Genomic DNA, 14,930 nt, shown 5'->3' with positions numbered 1-14,930 from the left:
CTCGCCACCATGGCTTTGTCCGGAAGGTCTCCTGGAAGGTCTCCCAGTCTAATTAGCATATTACCCTTTTATTAGTATAGATTTTGCATCCTCTGTGGGTAATATCATCTAATGTGTAGGATGTTTTGTTATTGATTCACTGCCCTCGGTCGTCTGTTTTGTTCATTTTTGTGTTCCCAGCACATAGAACAAAGACTGGTACACAGTAGGAGCTCAAGAAATATTTGTTGGGGGAGGGGCAGAATATTTGTGAAGCAAAGATTAGAGAAAAGCCCCACTAAGAGATGTAAAGATACAGATCTTGTTAGTTATGGGGTAGAGCTATGCCTGAGTACCCTGCACTTATATTTTTTAATGTTTTTATTGATTTTAGAGAGAAAGGGCCAGAGGGAGATAGGGAGGGAGGGAGGGAGGAACATCAATGTGGTGATCAGTTGCCTCCCATACACACCTGGACTGCAGGACCAAGACTGGGCATGTGCTCTGACCTGGAATTGAACCGGCACCCTTTTGGTGCAAGGGAAGACACAACCAACTGAGCCACACTGGCCAGGGCTACCTGTGCACTTTCAAAAAACAAAGTGATTCAGAGAATCTCTTCCTCAGGAAATTGGATTTGGACCGTGTGTGTAAGAAAGACAGAAACTGTAAACTGTGATTCTGAGAGGCTAACCAGCCAGTTGTTAAGTGCACATGTTCTAGCACATCGCACCCCAGCCTTGCCACTTACCATGTCACCTTGGATAGTTTAACCCTCCCTAGTCCCAGTTTTTGTGTATACAATGGGTAAAATAATAGTGCCTACTCCACAGTGTTATTATAAGGATTAAACGAGATAGATTATTAGAACAGAGCCTGGTACATAGTAAGCACTCCATAAGAATAACAATTATTTTATTTTTATTGAGATAAAATGGGCATATTACATTATATAGCAACTAGAGGCCAGATGCATGAAATTCATGCACAGGTAGGGTCCCTAGGCCTGGCTGGCAATCAGGGCTAATCGGGGCCTTCCTTCTGGCTGCCAGCCAGCCGGGGCCTTCCTTCATTTCGCGCTGCCCCCTGGTGGTCATAGCGAGCGATCAAACTCCTGGTCTCCCTGTCGAACTCTGGTGGGGACACTTTGCATGTTAGCCTTTTATATATATATATAGATTATTATTTGCTTAAGCTAGTTCAAGATATTGTTATTTACATCCAATTAGTACTAAGGTCTTAATACTCATAGTAACCCCTCCCCCTTAAAAAGCCTGTAGAGTAGCATGTTGTGTACTGTAATCTGCCTTTTTAAATATATATATATTTTTATTGATTTCAGGGAGGAAGGGAGAGGGAGCAAGATATAGAAATATCAATGATGAGAATCATTGATCGGGTGCCTCCTGCATGCCTTCTACTGGGGATTGAGCCCGCAACCTGGGCATGTGCCTTGACCGAAACATGGATGATAAGTCACCAACCGAGGTACATGCCCTTAACCTAAATGGAACTTGGGACCCTTCTGTCTGAGGACTGATGCTCTATCCACTGAGCCAAATGGGCCAAAGCTGTTATCTGTCTTTTAACAGACCCTACATGATGCTTAGATTCTTCTATCTCCTCTCTTATCCCAGACAGGGCCTGAGCATCCCCCATTATTGCTCCAAAGACAACGTTTAGAACCCTAGGGATTGTTTTATTGCCCATTCACCAGAATTCTCCCTTCTCCTAGTAACAACACCCAAATGGAATTCAATTTTTGTGCCCTCCCAGACTTCACTCCTGTGGTTTGAAATTTCTCTGCCAGCTCAAAGGATGGGCACAGGACCCAGGCCTGGCTAATTAGTATATCATTCCTCTCCAGTGGTTCTCAACCTTCCTAATGCCGCAACCCTTTAATACAGTTCCTCATGTGGTGGTGACCCCAACCATAACATTATTTTCGTTGCTACTTCATAACTGTAATTTTGCTACTGTTATGAATTGTAATGTAAATATCTGATATGCAGGATGTATTTTCATTGTTCACGACCCACAGGTTGAGAACCGCTGCTATTGGTTCAATTGGTCCAATGGGCATCTGCTGTGGGACTTTTGCTGGGCCTGATGGGAGAAAGGGGTTTGTTCTCCTTGCATAGGAGGATGGAGACGGTGGGATGTAAGCCTGGCAATGCTCCCAGGAGGTGTGAGCCTGCCTTGGAGTGGAGCTATGTTACTTAAAATGTTCTTCTGGCTACTGTAATAGAAACCCAAATAGTGGTTCAAGTAAAATAGACATTTATTTCTCTCTTATGCAACAATCCAAGTAGCAGCAATACAATATGGCGGCTCCATGCTCCTTTCCTTTTGTTGCTCAGTTATTTAGAGGGTGTGGCTCACCCGACCCCACAGGATCCACTCCACACAGCAGGAGGCAGAAGAGGAGGAAGGGGAGGACTACCTCTTTAAGAGCAGGACCTACCATTTGCCCACATCCTTTCCTTTTACATCTCATTGGCCAGGACTTAGTCACATGATCACATTTTGCTGCAAAGGAGACTGGAAAGGCAGTTTTCACTCTGGGTGACCAGGTAAAAATCACTAGTTCTATCACCATAGAAGGTGATTGGATTTGAGGGGACAACAGACAGTCTCATTCTTAGAGCAAAATTGGAGCCAAGAGACAGCAACAAAATCCTGACATCTTTTCAGTCCCTGGATCCAACTGTACCTGAAGTGGACCCACTGAACTTTTTAAATTACACAAGCCATTCATTTCCTTTATGCATACGCCTGTTTGAATTGGATTTTTGACCACTTGAAACATAAAGAATCTTCATTAATACAGCGGGGCCTTGACTTACGAGTTTAATTCGTTCCGAGACCGAGCTCGTTAAGGAGCTCGTTAACTCAAATTACTCTATCAACTCAATGCAAAAAATCGGCCGAGTGACAGCTGGTATCTCAAAAAACTCGTTAGTCGGAACACTCATAAGTCAAGGCCCCACTGTACAGTGAAATATAGAGCCCCTAGTTATTGTCCAGCACAGAGCAGAGTTCATAAGTGGGCATATTATTGTTCTTGCTGTGACTGTTGTAGATGGCCCTATAGCTCACTCCATCTCAGCCTTCTTGACCTGTTTCTTCTTCTTTAAACAAATAAAAATTACATATATATTTCAGAGAGGAAAGGAGAGGGAGAAATAGAAACTTCAATGATGAGCAAATCATTGATCGGCTGCCTCCTGCACGTCCCCTACCTGCAACCCGGGCATTTGCCCTGACGGGAAATCCAACCATGACCTCCTGGTTCATAGGTCGATGCTCAACCACTGAGCCATGCCAGGATGGGCTCTACCTGTCTCTCCTTCCTACCCCAGTACTGAGAGACAACTCAGCCCCAACTTTTGTCCTCATAGCTCTATTGACTCATGGGTGATGATGTTATTTGTCTCTGATTCCAATGGAATTTCATTTCTTCATCTCCCATACACACAGCAGAAAAGCAGCATATTACCCCAAAAATGTTGGGGGAGGGAGTCCTGAAACCTGTGTGTATGATAGCCACCCTCCCCCAGTGTCTGGTCATGCTTCACCCAATCCTTTCCTTAGGGTTCTTGGTTCTTTTCTTTTACATTTTTTAATCTTAATGAAGAATGAACATGAGGCACAGGCACCAAACAAATAAGACTGACTCCTGTTTCATATCTTTGGTCACTGTTTTCATCTACTTCTGTCCATTGTGATGCATCTCCAACAGTTACAAGATTTCTCTAGGGAAGGGTCTGACCCCCAGTATGCAATAGAGCTCTCCACCAGCCACCCTGTGAGCTGAAGACTTTGGAATAGGGATCCAGTGCCAAGAGGGTCAGTGGGATGGGGCCCAGTGAAGGTGGGGGGAGGGGGTCACAGGGTATGGAGCACAATGGGCTCTACTGGGGAATGGGAGCTTTCTGGGAGAGGGTGCCCTTCCTGCCCCCATGGTGACAGAAGCTGCCCATGGGACCTGTGTCCTGGAGGTAGGAGAGAGCCAGCTCAGGTCGGGGAGACTGAGGTTGTGTGCTGGGCCTCCTCCTTCTTCCGCCGCCGCAGCATGAAGTCTCCCGGGGCGGCTGGACTCATGGCATAGAAGACATTGGCGTTGTCAGGAATCAGGAGCTCTGGCCAGGTGTGGACATAATCATGAAAGGTCCGCACAACCGCATACTTCCCCCACAAGGGACCTAGGTAACCTTCTGCCATTCACCCTGAGGCCTGAACAACCTTGGGTCCCTTCAGCCAGTGCTAAGCCAACCTCATTCTCCTCTCATTGGGAACCTGGACCACTTCCCACTCAAAGCCTGCACAACGTCATGTCTCCTCCCCACCACAAACCTGGGCAACTTCCTGCCACTTCCCCTGGAGTCTAGACAACCTGTACTACAAGCTTGGGCAAACTCAGGCCACCCATCCCAAACAACTTCCTTCCTACCCCACCCTCTCCTCATAGCCGATTCCCAGCCAAGTTCATGCTGCTATTACCATGAACTTGGATAACTCTGACTTCCTACTTCCAGCCTGCACAACCTATGGCCCTTAACACCTGAGCCTCATATATTCCTTCCTTCCTAATGTCCGGCCTACTTCATGTTGTGTTCTTTAATATAGCAACCTCTTGACTCTCCCTTGCAAAAATTGAATAAACCTCCTACATTGAACAACCTCATGCTCCCCTACCCTGAATTTCAATACCTTTTGGCCTTCTCCTGTGCCAAGTTCAGACACCTTCAGATTCCCCAGGCTGAGCCTGGACAAACTCATTTCCCCTTAAATTGAAGACCAGAGCCCCTTCAGTCTTGCACCCCACCGAGTTAAGCCTGAGCAACCTCATGATCCTATACATTTAAGCCTAGACAAGCTTCTACAGTCCCTCTTGTCTAACCCTGGGCAATCTCATTTCCCCATAATCCCAGGTGCCCTCTTGCCTTGCACTGAGCCAGGATAACCACATGACTCATATAATTGAGGAACAAATATTTTACTGCCTCTTACCCCCACTCAGTTTCATCTTATCCCTGCCCTGTGCCTGTACCACCTCCTGGCCCTGTTAGGGCCATCTCCCAGCTGCCCCCCACCCAAGGCTCCGAGCTGTCCCTGCTCACCCTTTTCCCCAGGAAGGACCTGGAAGAGCTGGTAGTCACGGGCCCAGAACTGGGCCACATTGTGCTTCTGCAAGGCTCTCTGCACCACACTGGGGGCCTTGTCCTGACTCGTGAGCTGGGAAAAGGAAGCGGGAGGTCAGAGGTGACAGTCTGAGCCCCAAGGGCAGGGCTGCCCTCAGCAGGTCCCGGCCCGTTCCTCACCAGAATGCTCCGATACAGGTTCCCATGGTCATTGTCGATGCTGACTCGGATGACCCGGGTCTCTGAGCCCTGCTGCCCCACGTGGGAGATTCCAGGACAGCTCAGGGTCAAGGCCAGGGGCAGCTGTAAGCAGTGGGGGATGGGAGCTGAGCAGTGGGAGAGCATTAGGCCCTTTCCTTATTAATGCATTCAACACATGCCCCTATACACCCAAAGCCGGGGACACACAATTAGGACACATACACACAAGTCCACATCTGTGCAATCCCATCACATACAGACCTTCATTTCCTGTTACACACATTTACATGATTGATAAACACACACCCATGTTCACACACAAAATATCCTATGTACACAGAACAGAGAGCACATACATATGCTCACAGTTGCTGCACACATATAAGTCCATATCCATGAACAGCCAGCACATGGGCCTGTGGATATGGTGGATATTCATACCCACATTTCCGCTTCAGGAATGCAAATTCCTGGAGACACACCAATTCTAGCAAAATGTGGGATTGCACCATGGGCGAGCAGACACACAGGTCCAGATCTGAGCACAAGCCAATTTCTCAATCAGGGCCATGAAAATGTACATGGTCCCTTGGACAGACACCCCCAGTGCTGAGCCAAGCATGAGTTCAATCTCCTGTGTACATGCCTGGCCTCAAATCACACACACACACACACACACACACACACACACACACACACACAGCCCTGGGTGCCCACAGTCCCAAATGCACACACAGGCAGTCCTGGTACCTTGGTGCTGGGGCCCTGGGGCCCTGGAGAGGCTGGGGGACTTCCAGGAGGAGGGTCCCTCATCCTAGGACTGGATGGGGGAGACCCTGGGGACAGACTGGGAGAGACACAGAGCCTGAGGTGGTGTGGCTACCCCGACCTCTGACCCTGCCATCTCCAATTCCTTCACTAAACAGGATGCTCACCTGGAGGTGGGGGATGAGGGGTCCCCAGGACTCCCACCAGGAGAGGAGCCTCTCTCTCTGGACAGCTTCCTGAGGATGGGACAGGGGATGAGGATGAGGCCAAACTCAGAGCCAGAAGCAGCCCCTGTCTCTGCCCCTATCACCCCACCCACATTCCCAAGACTCACGCACTGAGACGCTTGGTGAGGCTGATTCGTCGCCGCACACGTGGGGAGCTGGGACAGGAGGCAGCTGGTGGTTCAATGACACGGGAGACACGGTAGCTGAGGGTCAAGGTGCAGATGGGGGCATTGGGAGACGAGAATTAGAATCAGTTGGGAGCTGGGTTTGGACATTGTGGGGAACAGCCAAGTACTGAGCACCAAATACCAGGGTCAGAGTAGTAAATGGGGTCATAAAGAAACGGGGTCTTATTAGGAATGAGATGGGATGGCTTGGCCAGCAGGTCACACAGGGATTCACAGGTGGGACTGAGGAGTCAAATTGGGTCAAGAATAGAATTCAAGGTCAGGTAATCACTGGAGTCATGGATTCCCCAGAATGAAGGAAATAATTGGGATAGTTGAGTTGGACGGTCAAATATACGTCAAAGTCGGAGTCAATTACTCAAAATTGGGGGTCAGTGATTGGGCTCGGAGTCAGATGGGAGTCATGAATTGGATCACGGGTCAGATAGGGTCAGAGGTGGGAAGAAAACAGAAGGGATGGTTGAGTTGAAGTCAGAAAGTCAGATAGAGTCAAATTTAAGGTTGGAGGTCATTTGGGGCCCTCAATTGGGCTGTAGATAATGCAAGGACACAGGTTGGGGGTCAAGGCTCAGGAAGGGGGTGGCCTTAGAAGGATTTGGAGAGGTGTACAAGGTAAGCAAATCAGGGTCAGTTGAGGTGGGGCTGGGCCAGGCCACAGGGTGGTCACCTCTGCTCCTCACTGAGCTGGCGCTGGGCTCGCAAGGCAGCCAGGATGGGTGGGCAGGGGCTCAGGCAGTAGCTCCGACAGCGCTTCTGCAACTGCTGGATTCGGGCCAGGATCTCCCACTCCTGAGGGTATGGTTTCTGAGACCTCATCCCTGCCTTGACCCCACCCTGGCCCCTCCCACACCCACCCCACCACCCACTCACCTTCCTCCTCTTCTCAAAGTTGATGAGATCCCCCTGGGAGAAAACTTTGTCTGAATTGGAGTCTCCAGGATTAAGGATTGATGGAGGGTCAAGGTCAGGGGTTGGGATGTCAGGAGCCCTACTGCACTAAGGGAGCTGGGGTTGGGATTGCAGGCAGGGTCAAAGGTGGGATGTCAGGAGGCCACTGTGCTGAGGGCAAGTGGTACTGGGGTCAAGGGTCAGGAGTCAGACCTCTAGCATGTCCGGCAGGGCTGTGTCCAGCATAACCAGGTCCGTGAGAAAGGTGCCAAGGTAGGGAACCGGGCCTGGGGGCAGTTTCTGTGGCCCCCAGAGCTCCAGTCACTCTCCACCATCACAGACCCCATCACGCTCCACCCCCTTCCATGAGGGTCCCGCTTGTCCCCCACCCCAAACTACCACCACTCACTGAAGGCAGGCTCCCTGGGGGCGTATTCTCCTCTTGGGGTCCCTCAGTGGCCTCCTCCTGTGGGCAGGAGAACTGAGCAGATCTGGGGTCTCTCGGACCTCTCCTTCAGGGAAGAAGCCTCAATACACACCCATTTTGCTTTTATTTTTTTAAATTTATTTTTAAATATATGCTTATTAATTTCAAAGAGGATGGGGGGAGAGAGAAAGAGAGAGAGAGAGAGAGAGAGAGAGAGAGAGAGAGAGAGAGAGAAACATCAAGAATCATTGATCGGCTGCCTCCTGCACGCCCCACGCTGGTGATCAAGCCCACAACCCCGGCATATGCCCTGACCTGGAATTGAACCGTGACCTCCTGGCTCATAGGTAGATGCTCAACCACTGAGCCATGCAGGCCGGGCCCATTTTGCTTTTAGCAATGACAAACTAGTTGCAAAGGTCACGCTCCAAGGAAAGTGAACAGGGGGAGGGAGGAAGGGAGCAGATCAGTGGCAGGGGGTAGGTCCCACTGAGGATGACTGGAGGTGGGGCTTGTGGGTGCCATGGCCCCCAGGGACAGCCTCAGCACAGGTGAGAATCTTCGTCCCAGGTCTGAGGGACCAGGCCCTCAGGCAATCCCCTGGGAATGCCCTGAACTTGCCTTCATGGCATCGTTCTGCCTGGTTAATTATATCATTTCGGGGGCAGCTATCATTGCCCTGTGTGTCTCCCCTGTCTGGGGTCTGATCCCCAGGGCAGGAACTGTGTCTCTCTGGTTCCTGGCCAAGCCTCCTGGCATAGTGCCTGGTACACAGTAGGTGCTTAAGGCAGAGCTCCTTGTTCCTTGAGATATTCATTCACTCACAGATATTAATTGAGAGCCTGCTCTGGGCCAGGCACTGCTCTGGGTCCTGGGGAAGCAGTAGTGAGTAAAACATACAAAAACACGCCTCATGGAGCAGACATCAGGGAGGAAGAGAGAGCAACAACCAAACTTAACATGTAATTAAGGATACTCAGAGATAAGAAAAGAACAATAGAGCCCAGCCCCATGGCTCAATGGTTGAGCAGCGACCTATGAACCAGGAGGTCACAGTTCGATTCCTGGTCAGGGCACATGCCCGGGTTGGGGGCTTGATCCCCAGTGAGGGGCCTGCAGGAGGCAGCCAACTGATGATTTTCTCTCTCATCATTGATGTTTCTATCTCTCTCTCCCGCTCCCTTCCTCTTGGAAATCAACAAAAATACATTCTTTTTAAAAAAAGAATGAGATGCTGGGGGCACAGGGAGGGCACCTCGGAGGGAACATCTGGGTAGGGACCTGCAGGAGGTGAATGTGAGGACTGTCCCATCTTTTCTGGACTCAGCCTAACACCCTAACTGCATTTAGAACCTCGATCTTGCCTACAGTAAGTCTGATCTGTGGGCACACGTTTGCTAGTTTTGCTTATTAAAGTCAATTTTTTTTTCACTCTTCGCTGTGACTCTAGCCTTGAGTGACCTTTTCCTTGTAACTTCTGGTATTTGTTGAATGAATAAATAAGGCGGTTAGCAAGTGTGAACTATCATGAGGGCAGCAGAGGCAGTAAAAACTCGGGCTGCCCACACACAAGGACAAGGTCATTTCTGGGGTGCAGGGAAGGACGCTGAACGTTAGGACAAGGACAGCCTGTGCCTTGTCCGCCCCAGGTCCCGGGCCGGGCCTCTGTACCTGGGAAAGAATCTCTCTGCTGCTGAGATGGTTGTTCTCGTCCGAGAAAATCTGCGAAAGTTTCCTGAACGTGGATAACGGTTCCCTGTGGGGGACAGGAGAGGGTCAGGGCGGGGAGGGTCAGGGAGGTCTCGCCCCAGCTTCTCTCCCCATCCCTGCTCACCTGCTCACAGCGCCCCAGCTGCTCTTGAGCCGATATATGGGGTTGGACTGCAGGGCGGACAGGATGGCGCGCAGGGAGGAGAAGTTCCGCAGTTCCCTGCAGCGCTGGGGAGGGAGGGGTGGGGCGCCGCTCAGACCCCAAGCCTGACCAGCTATAATCCGCCTCCGATGGTCTCCTCACTTCCCACCCCAGGTCCGACCTCTACGACTGGCCCCACATCGGACAGGCTACCAGGACCGTCTCCCGCTCCGGAGTCCCTCCCTCTCCCCACCTGCTGCCCGGCCGCTCCCCCCGCAGCCCCTACCTCTGACCTTGGCTTCTGTCTCCGACTCTAACTTCTCTGTGGGCACTAGAGGCGCCCGCGGCATCTCTCCGGAACCCAAGTCTCAGGCCAGGTTCAACCTTTCCGCTCCCTCTTCTGGCCACGCGCCCTCCCTCTCTCCAGGGCCCTCATTTCTGTCTCTCCCTCTCTGACCAGAGGTTCCTGCCCCGCCCCTACCTAGTCTTCACCGGGACCCCTGCCCCCTTCTCTGGGCTTTGGTCCCTCCTCCAGTCCCGTACCCGCCCGATCACACCCATCCCATCCTCTTATCCTAAGGCCTACCCCGCTCCTCGGTGACCCGGGCCCCCGCCGGGCACAGCCTTGTCCTCGGCTTTTCCCTTGGCACCTTCCAGCCTCAATGCTGTCCACACCCCCAGACCCCAGTCTTGCGCCTTCGGCCCATGCCAGCCTCTCTAGGTACCTGGGCCCCGCCCCCGAACAGGCACCTGGGCAATGCGGATCCACTTTTCCAGCCGCTGCGCCCTCTGCGGGGCAGCCAGGCCCGGCGCCCCGAGCACAGAGCCCAGCACGCAGCCGGTCACCAGGTTGAACTGGGTCACAGTGGCGCGCACAGTAGGGGCGATGCCGGCGGCCCCTGGCCGGTCCCGTTGGGACCACACGGAGCCCAGGCACTCGCAGGGCCGCACGCGGGAGAAGAGTTCCTGAAAGGGGGTGGGGGTAGGATCTGTGCTCAGCCGGACCTGCCCCTCCTCCCCACCCCACGGCGCCCCTCCTGCACCCTCACCACGTCCATCAGCGTCAGCTGCTCAGCCACTTGGTCGACACTGAAGTCCAGGAGCTCAGGGCCTTCTGGCGCCAGCCCTTCCTCCTCTTCCAAGTAGCCTTCGGGGGAGTCTGGGCTGGGGGTCTGGGCAGTCCCAGGAGGCCCTAAGGGAACATTAGAGGGGGTTAAACTCTCCAGGGTGGATGCAGGACTGGCTGCAGGACCCAGGGCAAGTCCCTAAGCGTTTCTGAGCCTCACTGTCCTCATCTGGGAAATGGAGACCTCCCTGAATGTCTGTAAGGACTTAAAGCAACAGTAACGTTCACTGAGCACGTAGTGTGGTTTAACCCGGTAATTTAGCACACTTACTAGTGAGCCCGGTACTACCTATTACCCACCTTCCTGGGGCGGGGAGGAGCAATTTGCCTTAAGTCAGTTCGGTAAATGACAGGGCAGGGATTTGAAGCCAGGTGCTCAAAGACTAGCGTAGAAAATAGAGCTTTGTGACTTTATTAAGAAAAAAGGTTGAAGCTCACACCAGCTGGGCTTGCCCTTTTCTTTTGGTGAGAGATGGTATAACTTTGTGGTTGGGGAAGGTTATTGTCAGAAAATGCCAAGTTCAAATTCAAACTTGTCCACTGGGCTTGCTGTGGGAACTAAAACAAGCCTTTAAACTTCTCTGCGCTTTCTTTTCTTCATCTGCATTTCTTTTTATTTGATCCCCCCTCCCACATTTCTTTTTCTTTTTATTTTTTTAATATATATTTTATTGATTTTTTACAGAGAGGAAGGGAGAGGGATAGAGAGTTAGAAACATCAATGAGAGAGAAACATCGATCAGCTGCCTCCTGCACACCTCCTCCTGGGGATGTGCCCACAACCCAGGCACATGCCCTTGACTGGAATCGAACCTGGGACCTTTCAGTCCGCAGGCCGATGCTCTATCCACTGAGCCAAACCGGTTAGGGCCCACATTTCTTTTTAAAAAAATCAAATGAGACCATGCATACCAGGCTGCTATAAAGTACAGGGGACACCTTAGGAGCTGGACTCTCGCTGCATGTGGAGAACTGTGCCACCCAGCCTGTCCTTGTTTTTTTTGCTTGTTTTTCTTTTTCGTCTATTCTACTTTTTCTTTTTGTTCATGTGTGTCCTTGAAAACCCTGTTTATAGTAATCTGCACCTTGCACCCAACTATCTTGCTCACAAACACTAATTATTTTGGCTCCAGGAATGCAAGGACTGTGAAAGCCCTAACTTTGTTTTGTTTGGAAATTGCAAGTGTTGCTCAGCATTTTGGGAAATGATGTCACTAACATCTATGCTACTGCGTCCGCGTGGCCAGTGCACTCTCCCGCATTAGTAGGTGTTTGTGCCTCATGCCTCACATTCACCATGATCTTACGACCGACGAAATTCCACCATGTCTTCTAGTGAGGCATGGCCAAGCACCAGCACAGCAATGAGCATAGTTCCTTGTGTAAATTGCTTTTGTTTCCTTTTTCCTTGGTATTACAGTTACAACATCATATTATTATTTTAAGATTATCTGAATGAGTCTGCTTACTTGTCTTTCATTTCAAATGAGGACAGGTGGCATTGCAAAATATTAGTTTAAAGAGTGGCATTGGGCCCTAACTGGTTTGGCTCAGTAGATAGAGCATCGGCCTGTGGACTAAAGGGTCCCAGGTTCGATTCTGGTCAAGGCATGTACCTTGGTTGCGGGCACATCCCCAGTAGGAGGTGTGCAGGAGGCAGCTGATCGATGTTTCTCTCTCATTGATGTTTCTAACTCTCTATCCCTCTCCCTTCCTCTCTGTAAAAAATCAATAAAATATATATTAAAAAAATAAAAAGAAAAAGAAATGTGGGAGGGGGGATCAAATAAAAAGAAATGCAGATGAAGAAAAGAAAGCGCAGAGAAGTTTAAAGGCTTGTTTTAGTTCCCACAGCAAGCCCAGTGGACAAGTTTGAATTTGAACTTGGCATTTTCTGACAATAACCTTCCCCAACCACAAAGTTATACCATCTCTCACCAAAAGAAAAGGGCAAGCCCAGCTGGTGTGAGCTTCAACCTATGAAGCAGGAGGTCATGGTTGGATTCCTGGTCAGGGCACATGCCCAGGTTGAGGGCTCAGCCCCAGTGTGGGGCCTGCAGAAGGCAGCCGATCAATGATTCTCTCCTCCCTTCCTCTCTGAAAGGTATATATATATATATATATTCTCTCCCTCTCAAAACAAAACACACACACACACACACACACACACACACACACACACACACACATATATATATATATACACATATATATAAAAGCAAGAGTATGTATGTATATATATTTTAAGTGGCATTGGGGAAAAAATTGCACCTATATCTAATCAAACCTTCAGATCTTATAGCAAATATGGGGGATAGAGGAACATACCACATGTCACCATGAGAAAGCAAACAGGCAAATGCAGAAGAATGTGAGACACTGCTCAGGACAAATGACCCATTTTTTCCCTATTGTCATTACATGAAAGGCAAAGGGGGACTGTCATAGACTAAAAGAGACCCAAGAAACACAACTGAATGCCTTAAATGGATCTTTGGGTTTTAAAGAAACAACTGTAAAAAAAGACAATGTAGGGACAAATACGGGGATTTGACTACAGACTGGCCATGTTTTGATATTAAGTAATTATTGCTGATTTTGTTGGAAATGATTGTGGGCATGAAGGTTATATATTTTTTATTTTTGTTAATCCTCACCTGAGGATATTTCTTCCATTGATTTTTTAAAGAGAGAATGGAAGGGAGGGGGAGAGACAGAGAGAGAAAGATCAATGCGAGAGAGACACATTGACCAGTCAACTCCCACAGGAGCCTCAACTCCTGACCCCCAATTCCCGACCTGGTTGGGGATTGAGCCTGCAACTGAGGCAATTGCCCCTGACTAGAATCAAACCCAGGACCCCTCAGTCCGAGGGCTGACACTCTATCAATTGAGCCAAACCGGCTAAGGTAGCTGGTGAAATCTTGAGAGCAGAGGAAGAAAAACACTAAATAACCAGAAGATGGAAGAATAAGATATACAGGGTGTGGCAAAAGTAGGCTTACAGCTGTTCATATGGAAAATAATACAATAATTAATAACACAAAAATAAACTCCATGTTTCATGAACTCACAGCTGTAAACCTACTTTTGCCCAGCCCTGTATATAAATAACTGAGTGTTTCATCAGGAGGGAGAAGGGGTTGCTACTTTGTAAAGAGGAGAGAAATGTGGCCATTACCGGAGGATTACAGGATGGGGATTAGGGAAACGGATGCTTTCGTGATAGGGATCAGATGGAACACAGATGGGTGAAAGATGATACTTTATAAGTAGGATATATAATTATTCAGTCAACAAATCTGCATTGTTCCTGCCCCTGGGGACAGAGGTGGGGACAAAATCAATGAGCGCTATGCAGAAAAATAAGGCAGGTTCAAAGGGCACAGCGTGGGAGAATAAATTTGTTGGGAGGGGGTCAGAGAAGGCATGTCTGAAAAGATGACAACTGAAGAAAGATTTGAATGAAGTATATGGATCTTTTTCCCTCCTGCCCCCGAAAGCTCTCTACATCAGAAGTTGGTAGATTTTTCTATAAAAGACCAGACAGTTTGCTGATCCCTACTATACAAGAAAATATCAGCATGGCTTCTTGTACATATTTCATTATAAGTGGTACATCCTAATAAGTAAGAATCATTGATAACAATAATAATGAAAGTATTACTCTTTGCCAAGCCCTCGTTGTTTGTATGTTTACTTGTCTACTGATTGTCTTCCCCAGGGAACTGAGAGCTCCTGTCCACTGTTATGTGCATAGAGGCCAGTGGCTAAATATCAGCTAAATGAATGAAGAGGCAATCAGGTAAGTTCTGTTATCGCCCCCATTTCACATGTAGGGAAACTGAGGTTCATAGAAGTGAAGTGACTTATCCAAGGTCACACAGTCAGCAAATGGCAGGACTGGGATTTGAATCCAGATTTCTGTGGCTCCTAAGGTAAGTAGTAATGGAATGATTTGTAGTTAAAATGCAGGGCATTCTGAACCAATGATGGAGCATCTTTGTAGTTAGGACAGAAGGGGGAGGGAGCTGCTAGATAAGTGCCAGGGTATTTTCCTCATTTTATAGGTTAGGAAACTAAAGCTCAGACAAGATTAAGAACCTTGTTTAGCCCAGCCAGTGTGGCTC

The 14,930-nt window shown here is 49.3% G+C and overlaps 1 protein-coding gene across 1 annotated transcript in view; it reads right to left on the bottom strand.

Moving 5' to 3' along the window:
* Positions 1-3,659: 3,659 nt before the first annotated feature.
* The window catches only part of RGL3 (ral guanine nucleotide dissociation stimulator-like 3), a 13,988-nt gene continuing 2,717 nt past the window's right edge, over positions 3,660-14,930 (bottom strand). The window contains exons 5-18 of the mRNA XM_014535730.1: positions 10,724-10,866; positions 10,425-10,640; positions 9,657-9,760; positions 9,494-9,578; positions 7,805-7,861; positions 7,609-7,695; positions 7,378-7,410; positions 7,175-7,296; positions 6,427-6,522; positions 6,260-6,328; positions 6,075-6,171; positions 5,304-5,426; positions 5,103-5,217; positions 3,660-4,121 (exon numbers count right to left, since the gene is read on the bottom strand). Coding sequence (XP_014391216.1) covers positions 3,997-4,121; positions 5,103-5,217; positions 5,304-5,426; positions 6,075-6,171; positions 6,260-6,328; positions 6,427-6,522; positions 7,175-7,296; positions 7,378-7,410; positions 7,609-7,695; positions 7,805-7,861; positions 9,494-9,578; positions 9,657-9,760; positions 10,425-10,640; positions 10,724-10,866 — 1,472 coding nt within the window. The 3' untranslated portion in view covers positions 3,660-3,996. The remainder of the gene's footprint in view (positions 4,122-5,102; positions 5,218-5,303; positions 5,427-6,074; positions 6,172-6,259; positions 6,329-6,426; positions 6,523-7,174; positions 7,297-7,377; positions 7,411-7,608; positions 7,696-7,804; positions 7,862-9,493; positions 9,579-9,656; positions 9,761-10,424; positions 10,641-10,723; positions 10,867-14,930) is intronic.

The sequence above is a fragment of the Myotis brandtii genome, unplaced genomic scaffold, assembly GCF_000412655.1.
Source record: "Myotis brandtii unplaced genomic scaffold, ASM41265v1 scaffold1496, whole genome shotgun sequence".
NCBI classification, from domain to species: domain Eukaryota; kingdom Metazoa; phylum Chordata; class Mammalia; order Chiroptera; family Vespertilionidae; genus Myotis; species Myotis brandtii.
Note: the sequence above shows the minus strand (reverse complement) of the source record. Positions and strands in the feature narration are given on the sequence as shown.